Source organism: Tetrao urogallus, assembly GCF_951394365.1.
Source record: "Tetrao urogallus genome assembly, chromosome: 21".
Lineage (NCBI taxonomy): Eukaryota > Metazoa > Chordata > Aves > Galliformes > Phasianidae > Tetrao > Tetrao urogallus.
In genome coordinates, this window is record NC_136834.1 from 5,774,447 (window position 1) to 5,789,312 (window position 14,866).

At 47.3% G+C, this 14,866-nt stretch overlaps 1 protein-coding gene across 2 annotated transcripts in view; it reads left to right on the forward strand.

Annotated features, from left to right (window-relative positions):
• PRDM16 (PR/SET domain 16) overlaps positions 1-14,866 on the forward strand; it is a gene marked incomplete at both ends in the record, with an annotated part of 200,010 nt that overhangs the window by 106,251 nt on the left and 78,893 nt on the right. For both annotated transcript variants that reach the window (XM_079545501.1, XM_079545502.1), the window contains one exon: positions 8,434-8,484. In XM_079545501.1, coding sequence (XP_079401627.1) covers positions 8,434-8,484 — 51 coding nt within the window. The remainder of the gene's footprint in view (positions 1-8,433; positions 8,485-14,866) is intronic.

Sequence of the window (14,866 nt, forward strand, 5' to 3'; positions counted from 1 at the left end):
TGGCACCGGTGGGTTGCAGGGCAGAGCAGAGGAGTGGGTCGTGCTGTGGGAAGGTTGCATTTGTTTAGCTTTCACTGGTGGATCCCTGCCTCAGTCCCTGCAATGCGTGGCCTCGTGGCCGAGGTGCAGAGCGAAGCACGCAGCGTTCCCTGCAGGGCAGCGCCGAGCAGCAGCCCCTGCACTTCTACCTGTGGAAGACATCAGAGCCCGAGGAAAAAACAGAAACCGATTTCCGCTTGGACTCCCTAAATTCCTGTCTCAAGAAAATGCATTGAAATTGCCACCCACTCTCTGTCTGGCTGATTAAATAAAATATTGACCTTTTCCAAACACAATATTATCATTCCAAGCATAATATTATCCAGTTCGCTCTGAAATTGTTTCTCCAGCTCTTAAAAGGGAACTCACCTGGCACCTCCTATCAACTCAGATAAAACAACATTGTGTGCTTTTTAAATGAGAAACGGATTGTGCCAATGTCTGAAGTTTGGCCACAGAATAATTCCACATTAACTTTTCTTAGTGGAGAATATCATTTACTTAATATCACTTGTGAATAAAGGAGGGAATTATCAGCCTTATGTTTCTCTTCTAGCCTTCCGAGGCTTTAATGGGCCATTTTTCTTGCTGCATCACATTGCTTGTGACCTTGTCATGTTCAGGTGACAGTCAGGTTGTCCTGCTGATGGGTATCAGGGTGACACAGCCCATCTTGGCCATTGGGTGCTGGGCAGGGATGCGCTCCCCTGGCTGAGCATAGCACGAGCAGCAGCACTGAGCTGCCAGATGAGACAGTGCATTTCCTACTTAAAACTTCTGAAAGTGGTGGGAACGTTGCATGTTGGCTTTGTTTTCCTTTGAGTGTGATTAAGGATAAAAAATTGACGTGTCACAGCTTAGCTATTCAGCTTTGGTGCTCTGCTATGGTTACGTTGAGGGCCATTATTTTGATGGAACTGAGGACAAGCTCTAGATAGGGACACAGCTCATTGAGCTGGGCTTCTGGCGAATTCTGCATACAGGGAATGCATGCATGTTGTGTCTGTGCTTGTGATTTGCACTCAGGTAGCTGGAGCACTTTGATGCTCATTGGCATGACTTGGGTTTTTGAACCAAGGCAGGAAAATGTGCCCAAGAAAAAACAGAATGGTTATACACTCTTGGAGTGTGGCAAAACAATTCATAATTCTTATCAGTGTCTCTTTAGGCTGTAAGGAAGAGAATGGAATGATGTCATTTCTCCCTGTTCTTTCTCAAATGCCTAACTGTGTAATCACTATGTTGAAGTGAGCCTGCAGGCTGTGCCACTCAGCATGGGGATGGGAGAGGACAGAGCCAGCTGGCCCTGCTCTGCAGCTGGAGAGCTGGAGCAGGAGATCTCCTGCCCTGGTACATCTTTAAGGTGAGATATAATGCGCCAGGGGAGGTTCAGGTTGGATATTGGAAGACGTTTCTTCTTAGAAAGAGTGTCCAGGCATTGGAAGAGGGAAGTGGAGGAGTCACTGTCCCTGGAGGTGTTCAACATGAAGATGTGGCACTGAGGGAACGTGGTTTATTGGGGCTGGACTTGATCTTAAGAGGACTTTTCCAACCTTTGTGGTTCTGTGATGTTCTCCTGGCTCCTCTGTTGGTGCTGCAGCTTTCCCATTCCCTACAGTACTGATGTCAATCAGTGGAAGCAGGACTGCAAATGAGTGCAGCCCCAGCAATACTCTGCCAAGGTTGGTTCATTGTGTGAACCTCACCAAAGGGAGACAAGTGATTGGGGTTCAGACACCAAGTTATTCTAGGGACTCGATGCTGTACGTGCGGAATCCATTTCAACACACAGCTTCCATCTGCGAGCACTTTGTAAGATGTCCTGCTCATAGCAGGTATGACTCAATATTGAGATCTGAGTGCACTGCTCTGTATGGATGCATATGTCAATGTGTGTCCTGGATACACAGGCTGCAATTTAATATGAAGTATGAGCTCGTCAGCCAAAGCCCAGAGGTCCCCATACGTCAGATCAAGTGCATGTCAGGATTGCCATTACCAGATGATGTATGAGCTCTCTTTATTTACTTATGATTATTACTGATCATCTTAACAAACAGGTTATCAATATGGGAAGTACGGGGGAAGTTCATTTATATTATTCTGTCAATATCAAGGTCATTTTTATAACTAAAAAGGGTCGAGAACAAAAAAAGAGGTGGATGGGATACGACTGAAGCTAACCATCCAATCCACTTACAGGGCTGCAAACAGCAACGCTTTATCTGTTAACCAAAACGTTACATTTCACTCTTCAAGATGATTTTTTGCTCAGATAATAAATGGCTCCAGATCCTTTAAGTGATTGTGTTATGTAATTGTGCAGCAGGGAGCACCCGGAGTTGGGGACCCTCACCTTCCCTTCGCTCCTATTTGCTCTAAGGACAGAGTGAAAATGCAAACTGTTTTGCAGTTATGACAGAGGCTCTCATATGTTCTCAGTCTGCTACTTATGTTCCCAATTTGGAAGATGAGCACGCTGAGAAAATACAGACACCATTCAGCTCTGGGGGCATCCGTCCTCGTCCTCAGGCTGTGCTCGCTGGGCATGCAGAGAAGTGCCCCTTTCAGCTGGTCAGAATTCGTTTCTATAATGGAATTTCCCTCCAGGAAAAGGGAGTTCACAGTGATATTTGTAAATGTATTTGGAAAAGAAAATCAATATATTAATTTAAGCACTTTTTCCTCGTGTGTTCTATTACAATCTTCTTTTCTGGGGAGTGTTTGAAGACGTAGGCAATAACAGACAAAAGACTCCATTCATTGAGAAATCTCATTAGAGGCAGGATTTGTTAATTATCTACAAAATAAATAATTGCCATGGATAATTAAGGTCATTCTGACAACAACACCAGTTGGTTTGTGCTCCCAGGGACGGCACAGGTGAGGGCTGCTCCCACTCGGAGCACCTGGATTCATTGGGGTGCACGGCGTCAGGACTGGGAGCGTGTCATGGTTTTGTGGTTTTGAAAACCAAACATCACAGAACCATGGCAGAGCAGCTGCTCAGCTCCTCCCCAGGAGCCCCAAAGGTTGGGGTGGGATTTTGCCCATCCTGCAGCTCGCTGGCCGAGCACCCGGCGCTGCCATCACTACCGTGCTTGAGACACAGCGGGGTTCTCAAAGCGCCGTTTATCTGGGTTTGCTGTTTCCCTCACCTCGTGGGCCATCAGAATCCAAGCAGCAAGGCTTGTTTTGTTGCTGTTTTTGTTGGTTTTTTTTTTCCCAATAATTTACCATCCCTCGTACTTATTCTTCTTTCGAGAGTCACTCTGCACTGCAGAAGGGAATGCAGTGGGCTCCTTACATAAATGTGTCTCTCTGCTCCAGATTTCTTAAAGATCTCATTCTCTGGAGCTGGTAAAAGCCATTTTATTTAAATAGTGTAAATAGATGGGTATTAAAGGTGATGCCTGGTTGCTGAAGAATAGACAGGGGTTGGACGTGGGGCTCTGAATGGGAAAGGCATCCCTAGCTTGGATCCAAGAACACGTAATGAATGAAATACATTCTCCTTCAGCAAAACCGCCAAGCTATCAAGAGCATTTCTCATGCTCATTAACACTGGACTTTTAGAACCCGATAAGAATGCAATATAAAATCAAACAGCCCCTAAAGACTGCGAGATTATATGTAATGCTCTCCTATCACCAGCCCCTGAGTGCTTGGCAGGAGAAATGGTGACATTTACTAATCAGTACCCTCTCTTATTTGTCTTGGCTGAAAGTCTCAAGTCCTCAGCTTATTGAAGTTATTTCAAACGCTCTCCATTAGATTCTGTTTAACTTCCTGGTGTTTGCAGTTGAACTTGATGGCGATGTCATGGAGGAGCTGTGTCTAAAACGTTGCGATACCACGTATGTAAATTGCAGGCTTATTTTCTTTCTTGCAGACTTTGTTCTCCAGCACATTCTCAATGCTTGGCATTCACTCTTTTCACCATTTACTCCCCTGGCATTGCCCTACTCGCAGCGCCCCGAAGCCGATTCCTGTCTGAGGTGCAGCTCAGGGCGTCCCATTCCCCGAGCTCCCTTTGGAATAACCTGTAACGATTCCCCGCAGTGCACTGCAGTTTGTTCTCCTGCAAGTCAGCAAACAGAGCGGTTCCTTTGCGCAGCCCCACGCGACACGAGGGCAGAGCTGATCAGAGCTGCTCCCTGCGATGGCCAGAAATTTTGGGCCACTGATCACTGTTGGTATCGAGCATTTGCTGTCCCGTGCCAGATCACCTTTTTGTTCAGACTTTCCACTGAAAAATAAATGGTTATAAAATGGTCTGTGCAGTGCATACCAGGGCTCTGCAGACTGTTACTGGTCCGCAAACCACAGTTTGGCTGCTCCACAGTGTTCCCAATTGTGCTGGGGTTGCCCTTAGCACTGAATGCCTGGTTTATTCTTTATCCTCCTTCCAGCCCGTGGCTCGCTGCGTGCCAGGCAGGGCCGTGCTCTTCATCCTCCTTGCTCACCAGCCAGGAAAGGAAATTCTTCCTCTCCGAGCGGAGCTTTCCTCCCTTTCCTCTTAATTCCAGGCACATTCGCTGCAAATTCCCAAGACAGGATATTGAAAATTTCCTCAAGTGAATAGTGTTTCACCAGTTTATTTACTACAGAAAATACCAGATTTTGTCAGTTTTGGGGCCAGAAAGTGCTCTAAAGTCTCTGTATTTTTAAAATACGATAAACAGAAAAAAAGATTGGAAGTGCTGGAATGGATTTTTGCTGCAGCACCTGAAGGCAAAGCTGGGCAGCTCGCAGAAATCCTTGCTCATCCTCCTTGCTCCGTATGGCCAGGTTCATTCTTTGCTGTTAAGGGAGTGATGGGGCAGCTCCCAGCTTGGAACCAAAGGGCAGTAAGGAAATAATGGCAGTTTGCTTCCTGGGACAGTAAGGGACCAATGGAAATCTGCTTCCTGGCAATCCAGGGTTGGGTTTGTGTGGATTCCACGTGCATTTTCTTTAATGCAGTGTTCCTGTGGTCCTTCAGTTTGCTCCCAGAGCAGCATCACTATGCTTTCTGCTCAAGGCACTTGGCCTACAGTAGCATTTATAACTTCTGCTCCGTTTGGGGGTCTCAGGATGGCAGTGTTTTGTTTTAAAGGCATTCCTAGCTGACCAGTGTTATGTTTGTAGTGGCAAAGCTGTTGAGTGTCAAAAATGGGCATTAATCACGACAGTCCTGAAGTGACATCAGGAGGCTCAGGTGAAAAGTGTCTGCATAGGAATGTAAAAAAAAAAAAAAGGATGTGTAAACTGAAGGTGGTAATGCTTACACAAAAGCATCTGGATTAAAATGAATATGAAATCAGCTCATTGCCAGCCAGTGCTCAAATGATGTTGGTGAACTGGATCCCTCCCTTAATGCTCCTTGCACAGGGAATTGCAGCTCCCGAAGCTTGGCGTTGCACGTAGCATTCATGCAGAGGAGGGAATCGCTGTTTCCATTTGTATTTCAGGACCCAGTAGCTTTGGAGACAATAAATCAGACTCTGAATTATTCCAATGCATTGGATGGAGTGGCTCTGCAGTCTGTCAGGGCAGAAGGCTGAGAGTTTTGCCTGATTTTCCAGACGACTTCAAGCAGCTCAGCCCTTGGCACTCACTTTATGAGCTTTTCAAGTGGATATCTTTCTTCTACAGAATTCAGAGCTGTTTCATTGCTTATTTTTGCTTAAAAATTGGTATATGCACTAGAGCAGATTTTGTGTTGGTCCCAATGGTGCCATTTGGAAGATCTGTGCTATGAAGGGCAATGAATGCCTTTGGTTGATGACGTATCTAAAGGAACTGATATCAGCAGGTGCCACGAAGGAGCAGCAAGGCTTTGATGACCCGGTTGTACGCTGGGGAGGGCCTTTATAGGTGATGCCAGACTTCTTGCAGGAGCTGGGAAAGCAGCAGCTGCTGTGACAGCGATGCCTTTTGCACGGATCAGCTTTCTGGTTTCACTTTGAAATTGGCAAATGGATTGTTATGAGAATAGTTAATAAATAAACAACTCTTCTCTGCTTGTGCGTCTGCAGCCGGCAGAGCTGTCAGTGCAGAGCAGGTCAGCTCCTCGCTGCAGGATTTGGTGGTGCAGTGAGCAGCGGGTTGTGCGTCTCAGGCAAATAGTGGCAGCGAACAGCACATCACACATCACAGCTTTTCTCCATTTCCCTATTCAGGTTTGTAAAACTGCCCTCAGGTGCCAGGAGAGGAGAATGTTAGCGAGGGACTCAGTAAGGCCAGACAGTCGGGCACGATGCTGTACAGGATGGGTGTGTTAGAGCTGAATGAGCCAACGCATCCCGCTGCAGGGTCAGATGACAACGAAGAGCCAGTCACTGAAAGAAGTGCTGCTGTCCACATGCCAGCTTTGCGCTACCATCGGGCTTCCTCTTGCATTTCCAGCCTGGTACAAACATGGAACTACTGCTAACATCCCCAGCTCTCAGTGGTGGAGCAGGGGTAGGCTGTGCTGAATGCATCAGGCCTATTTGAGTTCTTTTTTTTATTTTTTTTTATTTTTAAATGACAGTTTATCTGAGCTCACGGAATGAATGGATAACGTTACTATTTACATAAGCTCATTGTGATCTGTCTCGGTAATGTAATCAAATTAGGGTTAACTGCAGCTGGAGAATGCCAGCTTGTAAACTGTTTTTCAAAAAGAATCACATGGTGTTACTTGACATGTTTAGTATACATTCAGGGGGCTTTGCAAAAATTATAGCACATCCCTCACTCGTGTAGCTCAGGCAGGATCCCACTGCCAGCAGTGTGCAGAGCCCAGGAAATGAAGGCAGGGAAGCATTGCTGCTGCACCTCCATTGGGTTCCCAAGCCTTAGCAGTGCCACGCTGTATTGCTTTTGGCTGAAGTCAGCGTATCAGTGGGTAGAAAAAGGGTGCAGTGTAAATTCTGAGCACGTTTCAGAACATCTGGGTCAACTGCAAGGCTGCAGCCCACTGTACACGTCAAGCACTTTATTTAGGATTATGGCATTCAGATGAGATGAAGTCCAGCCTGAGCTAAAATTACCCAATGAGTAGATTTTCAAAGTATCTTTTGTTATTCTTATTAATAAACATCACATCTGGTACTTTCTGTCTCGTTTAATTAGGAGGTAGCGCTCAGTCCTGCTGTGTGCCCCAGGTTCTGCTGCTGCAGAGCTCTCCCTTCAGCCTCTGTTTTCAAACTGTTTTCATTCCAAACTGGGAATGCAGAACGAGGAGCTTGAACTTCCCTCCCGAACCACCCAGGGGGGCTTCTGAAGGCTGTCAGAACCCGCTGATGGTTGGGCAGCATCCCTGCCCCAAGGTGCCCATCCTGCCAGCTTCTTCTGGGCTCATCACCAAGCAGCGTTCAGATGCACAGCCACGATGCTGAGCTGCAGAAGGACGATTTTTGAATGTGTCCAAAGTACTTTTTGCAGATTTTTTTGTTCTCCGAGAATTTCAAAATTTGAGATCTGCTCTGAATTGAAGGGGAAAAAAACAATTTGCTTTGAGAGCCCATAACTTGCCCAATGAGCACAGATCTCTCCAAACCAACAAAAGGAAGCTTGTGTTGGCATTTAGATCCAGACTCAGGAATTCCTGACTCTTAAGCCTGTTTATACAGGACTACACCACAGCCCAATTTGCACTTCATTTCAGCGTGGTTTTTTTTTTTCCCCCATCCACATTTATGGGCATGTTGAACGGGTGGATTATGCACTCTGAATGCACGTAATTAACCAATTGTGTTTAAAGGTGTTTTGTGTATAATAATTACAGTTGAGGTGTCTTGGTCTGGGGGCAGCTGTGGTGGCTGTGGGTCCTTCAGCACAGCCAGCTGTGGGCAGGGCTCTGCCATGGCTCTCAAAGGGCTTCCAGTATCCACCAGCTCCCAGAGAGGGGCTGGGGATGCTCCAAGGCCACCAGCCCTTCCCTTCATTCATGTCATGGGTGTCATTCGCCGTCCCATGGAGGTGTTCCAACCTTCCAACCTGTGCACTGCACACACGAGCGCGTGAGCACGTGGGATTTTATTGCTCTGCCGTTCACCTCTTGCTCCTATTTGCTCTCAGCTGCTTTCCAAACCACAATTTCAGTATCTATTAGAGCTGTTGTAAAGCACAGAATGCTTTAGGATTCCCACTATTTAAAACACGGTGCTGTTATTCCAGCTGAGCTCGGAGGTGTTTGCCAGCATTTCTGAAGCCTGTCAGTTCAGTCCATCCCACCTGGACGTGGCCACAGGCAGCCCCATGCCAGCCTCTGAGCCACCAACTGCAATGGCTATGCACCTGAGAGCTGTGGCCCTTATGTAATAACAATAATAATCGTAATAATAATAATAATAATCTGTATTATTCTATAATATTCTTAGCTGCAATCGAACTTCACTTTTTTCCTTTTTTTTTCTCTCACAGCAAATACTGACTGATCCCGAGGTGACCTCCCAGGAGGGCAGTATAAAGAAGGTAGGACATGGCTCGATTTTATGCAATTTCTATTACTGCCTGGCTTTGAAATACACCCAATTTCTTTTTTTCTGCTCGTAATTTTGAACCATGCATTGCAATAATTGTCCTAAAACCTTTCCAGTGTTTGCTCTTGCTCCTTTGGATTACATCTTGTGGTTCTATTGGCACATTCTTCTGTCTTCTTGTGATTCCAGCGTTTATGAAAAGGAAAAAAGTAGTGTGAAGTGTTTCTTGATTCAGCTACAATGTGAACAACTGCGAGTCCAAATCTTAAAACCTCATTTACCTCTTTTCCAGTCAAAGAAAATGTTGGTCCTTTGTTAAAAGTGCTAAATGTTTAGAGGTATACCATGTAAATGTGGCTTACGGAAAGGCCCAGGGAATAGGAGTAGATCTATGAAAGGATAACATTTAGCGAGTATGATGTATTACCAGTGCTTTTCATCACATTGTGATGCTTAAACTGTAATAGTGACCAGAGAAAAACGTGTTCCAAATGCGGCCCAGCTGTGTCAGTCTCTGCGCAGTGGCTGCGGGGCAGCTCAGCTCTCCATGTTTCAGTAGCCAGCCCTCTATTTGGCTTCGGGTTGTTCCCAGGAACGTGGGGATGATTCCCTCCACGGCCGTCTGCGGGGCAGCGCTTGTTGTGTTTGCTTATGGCTGCTGGATGTCCATCGAGGCGACGTGTCTTTGCTGAAACATGGAATTAACTGGAATTCTTTTCAGATGCGATGGTCTTACATTGCTATTCGCAGCCGTGTTCATAAAATATTGGGGTCTTTTTTTGGAGAGGGAGGTGTGTTACATGGGAAACTGCATCAACTGCCTTTTCCGTTCACCCTCTTACGCCATCTTCAATACTGAAAGTTAAAAGGAAGCACAGCACGGTGGAATGTAATGCCTGTCAGTATCTCCCAAGTTTGGGAGCAGATGCTGGGACCCATGGCCATGGCTGGGCTGTTCTGTTCTCACTGGTTTGAGAAAAACAAGCTCTTATTTTTGGGGCTCTCACCATGCAGTGTCCTGTGACCACGCAGTGACCTCGCAGCAGCCCTGTCGCAACGCCGCTGAACTTTTTACCTTGTTCCTCCCCATAACTCACTGGGTGTTTGTCTCTGCCTCTGTGGGATCCTTTTGTCTGGACAGACATGGTGACAAGGTGGCAGGTTCTTATTATCACCATGCACTCATTGCAGCCATGGAGGGAATTCTCCATGCCCGGACTGCTTGGCTGTTCTTTCTCAGTCCTTAATTACGATATCACTGATGAATTGTGCTTCCCCTCTTTGCTGAATCTCCATTACCCCAGAGTGAGCAGGCTTTGTATGGGACGGGGGTAGAAGGAAACATTGAACTGGCATCCGTATGTCTTGGATACGTGTTTTTGTGTTTAAGCTCCATTATGTTATTTCCATTGAAAAACCTACAGGTCTTGAACAGCACCTTGTCCTTCACTGTTTTCCTGGGCAGCAGGTATGAAGGTGGGCAATTATGACATTGGACTGGGGGGAGGATTTCCCCTCCACTGCTGTCTCTAAATGCTGTGTAGAGAAGCTCTAGTGGGAGTTTATGAGGTGATAAATTTACTGAAGGATGGGCAGTAGGGCTTTACAGCTGGGGTAAAAAAGGTCAAAGCGGTAAGGTAAAGAGTTCAAGTCTAAACTTTATGGCTTGTGACAAGACTACTGCCGGACAGCTTTGCAGTCGGGGAAAAAAATGAAAAACAAAGAATGAAAACCCACTCTGTACCATTGTGGAGGTGTCTCAGGATGGTTTGTTAGCACTCGTGGCTACGCAGCATGATGCTCCGGTGGCACAAAACCTTCTGGGAGGAGATTTCCCGTCCCAGCATCCCTGAACCATTCAGCTGCCCCATCCCTGATGAAGGCACAGCAGCTGATGTGCGAGCTCAGTTTATTCCTGCTCTCTCGGAGGTGGGTGGGTGGTGGGAAGGGGATGCACAGAGCAGTGGGTGCAGAGCAGGAGTTGGAGCTGGAGCCAAGATGGGGCTGTGATCCCGGCGCTCACTGGGCTGACTGCTGTTTGTGGGCTGAGGATGGGGCGTAGCAAGGGCTAGGGGGAGAAAAATGCTGTATTGCACAGTAAAGCAGACCTTTGGGCCTGGGAGAAGAACAGAACTCGCCATTTCCAGCGTTTTCCAGCTGGTGTCAGGGCTATTTGTGCCGGCACAGCTAACAGCACAGACCTGCAGTGGTGGTTGTTTGCCTCGTTGGAATTAGGACTTCTAGCAATAAGAACCTCCGTGCAGGATCATTTGTCCATACCTGGAATGTACTGTGCCATAGAATAAAGCATGGCATGCTTCTGGCCAGCTTTTCTTTTACCTGCTTGGCTTGCTGATACTGTGTTGACTTGCAAACTCTGCCTTAGCTCCGGGCCTGGTTTTTGTTTGTAAGTACCTGGCAGCACAAGCAGTGCTGGCAGGGAGATGTGTGCTCAACGAGGGGAGCACCCACACACACCGTGTACCTGCAGGCATCACTGTCGCTGCTCCCCAAACTCCTTTTCCAAGCCATCCTCCTGCAGGCTGTTTATTTTGCTTAGAGAGCAGCTCATACATTCCGTGACTGCATTTTCCTACGCGCCTCTGCTGCATTCAGGGCCCTGGAGCCTGGGGCTGCTCCCCTTCTCCTCACTGTTGTAATGATTTCGCTTTGGGGAGGGAGAGGAAAGACTCAACCTCATTACCAGGCTCAGCTTTGGCTGCATTCTGCTGTTCCCAGCTGTGGGTGTGGGTTGGGGTGTGCCGTGCCTCCCCCCCCAGCTGCTGTGATGGGGACGTGGGGACTTCTCCTGCAGCTCTCCATTTAGTTTCTGTTTACTTAAAGGGAATAGCCCGAGGGGCTACTGGAGAGAAAACATCTGTGGGAGATAATCTATAGAGTTATCTATCTATCACTCTTGTCGACCCTGTCTCCCTCGAGAGCAAGCTGAGAGACTTGTAATAAAAAGGCATCGCTGAAGAGGCTTTAGGGACAAATAAAGAGACATGTTAAGGGCCAGCTGAAAAAGGATAGAAGACATTATTAAAGCTCAATAGCCGTCTTATCAAAATCCAATAGGATAGGCATTTGGCAAAAGGCTTTAAATTTATTCTTTGACTTTCTGGAGAGCTTGAATTTATCCATTAACAAGAATGTATGGCGCAGGGAGCGGGAGATGCTATCGGCTTCAAAAGAGTGGGATTCAATCGGGCATTGTGACAAAAACAAGGAGCACAAACGGACGACAAAACCCATTTCTTCCCTTTGGCTGACTTCATACTTACATTGCAAAACACTCAAAGTGGGTAACATAATGCTGCTGACATTCTAAAGTGAAAGTAATTTATTCACCACCTTCGCTACTTTTCCCAAATCGCAGAGGTTTGCTTTAAAAATAACACGACTGTTAGAAACAGTGTGAGATCAGAAATCTTGACCTCCTAGAAAGCATGGAGTTGTAAACCTGGACGGGGTGGATGGAGCTTTTATTCCTAAAACAAGAGTTAAAAAAAAGCCACCCATGTTTTGTTACTGCAGAAACGAGGAGGAGAGGTCCATAAATCTCGCCGGGTTTATTATTGTACACAGAGTGCTACAGGTCACAGGAACCATCTGATACTGCAGGAACACATTGTTCACACAGGATGATTGATTGATAATTATGATAATTTGCAAAATGATTATTTGGGTATTATAACCATCACTCGTCCCACCGGGTTGCTGTGAAGACATTTTCTATATCACAGCCGTCAGAAATGGCCTCTGGCAGCCGGGGATATGGAGGGGTCTGCTGGGCCGTCCCGCCGGGATCCGTAGGGCTGATGAATGATGACCCAGAGGAGTCAGAAATCAGACTTCAATAAGCAGTCAGGAAGGTAGTTAGGGAAGAGCAAGGGAACTGTTCACTGTCTTTTGTGCAGCAATTACCAGCGGGCCAAGCGCCCCGGGGCTCAGCGCAGCCTGTCGCAGAATCACACGCAGACATTGGCCTCCAGATTGCTGCTGGAGCTGGTAAAGGTCCTGCATTTGCAGCTCTTTGCACGAAACGGTGTTTATTTACCACTGACTCTGTGTTATGTTCACTGTGTAGAATAAAGACGGTCTAAGGCCGTTACCGGAGCTGATGTAAAAATCTAAAGTTCGCAGTTTCTGCATCCTTCGGTTTTGTATGCTGAAGGGTGGAACCTAAAACATCAACGAATCGAATCCAAAATGCTGCAGAAGTGAACGCGGAACAGCCCTCACCCTTACCAAGAACCACTGCTTTGAAAACAGTGCTGGGAATTTGGAAAATGGCACTGGAAATTTTGAAAACAGCGCTGGGGATTCTGAAAATAGCATTTGCTCTGCGCACTTAACTCAGCTCAGAAGCGGGGAGCGGGCCTTTCCTGGCTGCCGGGGTCGAAGCTGATCCCTGCAAGCATCCCATGCTGCTGTAGCGTGGCTGCAGCTGCCATCTCCCCACGAGCCCCGAGCTGCTGTTCTGTGCGTTGTATCTCTATGAAATAAGGGCATGTTTAGCCGCCACAAACAGAGGCAGCTTTGAGTTGATTTTTATAATCTTTCCCTGAATAGGTTTGCGTCATTCCAGTAAGCCCAGAACAAAAGAGTGGACAGTGTCTGAGAGTCTTTTTTATAACATTTCTCTCTTTCCATTGTCAGCGAGCTGCTAATAAAAGAACCAGGAGTCCATTAATTCAGTGAATGAACATATAGTAAAGTCAGTTCCCTCTTGAGAACAATAATGTTGCGGTCAGCTTAGGTTTCCATGGAAACTAAGTACTTCTAAGAAGTTTGCATCCTTGATTTTGCTGAAACGAAGCATGTAAAGTGAAAAAAGGTGTGAGGAGGGCAGGGGAAAGTCGGCAAGAAACCGATGGATAAATGGCTTGGCAGGAATAGGGTCACACGTTTGATTTCTGCAGTACAGTTGTTTGGGCTGAGGGGGGTGTGTAGGAAAGAGGGGTCCATAAAGGAGCCTGGGGTCTGTGCCCAAAAATCAGGTGGGGCTGGGGATGCTGGGGGGTCAGGTTTGTTCCGCCGGCCTCTGGAGCATCCAAGTGAAGCTGCAGCCCCACACACCCCATCCAAGTGAGCTGTTTGCACACTGGTCTGGGTGGCGTGCGTCTCTGCTGAACGGAGCACCTCTGTAAGCCAAAAGTGTCCCCGTAGCTGCAGCACACACAGCTCCCACAGGTCACCTTGCCTTTCCCAGCCCACCTCCAGCACACACCCGGCGGTGTTTTGTGGCTTCGTGTCTTGTTCCTCCTGCAGGAAGGCAGCACTAAACGCCAGCAGGAAGGTGGGGGATTGTCAGGGTTTTGGTGCAGCCTCCCTCATTAGGGCATAACTAAGTCATTAGCTCGCTGCCGTGCGTCACCCTGTTCTGGGCGCTGACGGAACCCAATGCCCTGCACACACATTTGGTGGTGCAAAAAGCTCCCCAGCAATGCAGCGCCCACGTGAGCAAACTGTGCTGTTTTTTTGCCTGGTTTAACACCTCTCAGACTGCTTATCTGTGTGCACAGAGCCACTGAATGGCTTAGGTTAGCAGGGACCCTAAACATCGTCCAGTTCCAAACGCACTGCTGTATAGGTAGAGCTCAGTGATTCCCTATTAGAAAACGCCTGCAATACCCATAGGAAACGTCACTGCTTCACGTACATTTTAATTCATTTAAATCAAGCTATGTGTTTAATTGTTTGCATACCATTGAGCACACACTCCTGTTTTGCTAACGAAACGAATGCCAAATGAAAGGCGGGCATTGATGTGCCCCTGTAAGGCGATTAGCAGGGCAGTAATATTCGGGATGATTAGGAGGCATTACAGCTCTGCTCCGAAATGCCAGAATGCCCCAGAGAGCTCCATGAATCTGCTGCCAGCCGGCCCCTGTCAGAGCTGAAGGCAGCACTGTCTGGAGCCCAAAATCAACCTCAGGAAGGTCATGTGAAAGAAAATCCTCAGTCATCAGGAAGCCCTTGGCCTCATGGCCTTTCTGACATTTTCTGACAAACCTTAAATCACCAGAGTAGACAAAACATCACAAATTTTGGAATGATGGCCTCTGGGATTTCAGAGCTGGATGCGGGGGGAAAGCCCCAGCTCTGCTGTGCTGCTGCTGCTCGGCACTTCAGGGTTGTGCTGGAGCTGCACGAGATGCTTGTGCAGGAATTGTGTGAGCTGCTGGGGCAGGAATTGCACGTGGTATTGGGGCAGGAATTGCACATGGAACTGGGGGAGGAATTACGTGAGACATTTATGCAAGGACTGCTCAGGATGTTGGGGCAGGAATTGCACTGAAGCAGGACGCTGTTCAAGCTGCAGCTGCAGCACCAGAAGTGCACGGGTGTTGCTGCTGTTATTCACATCA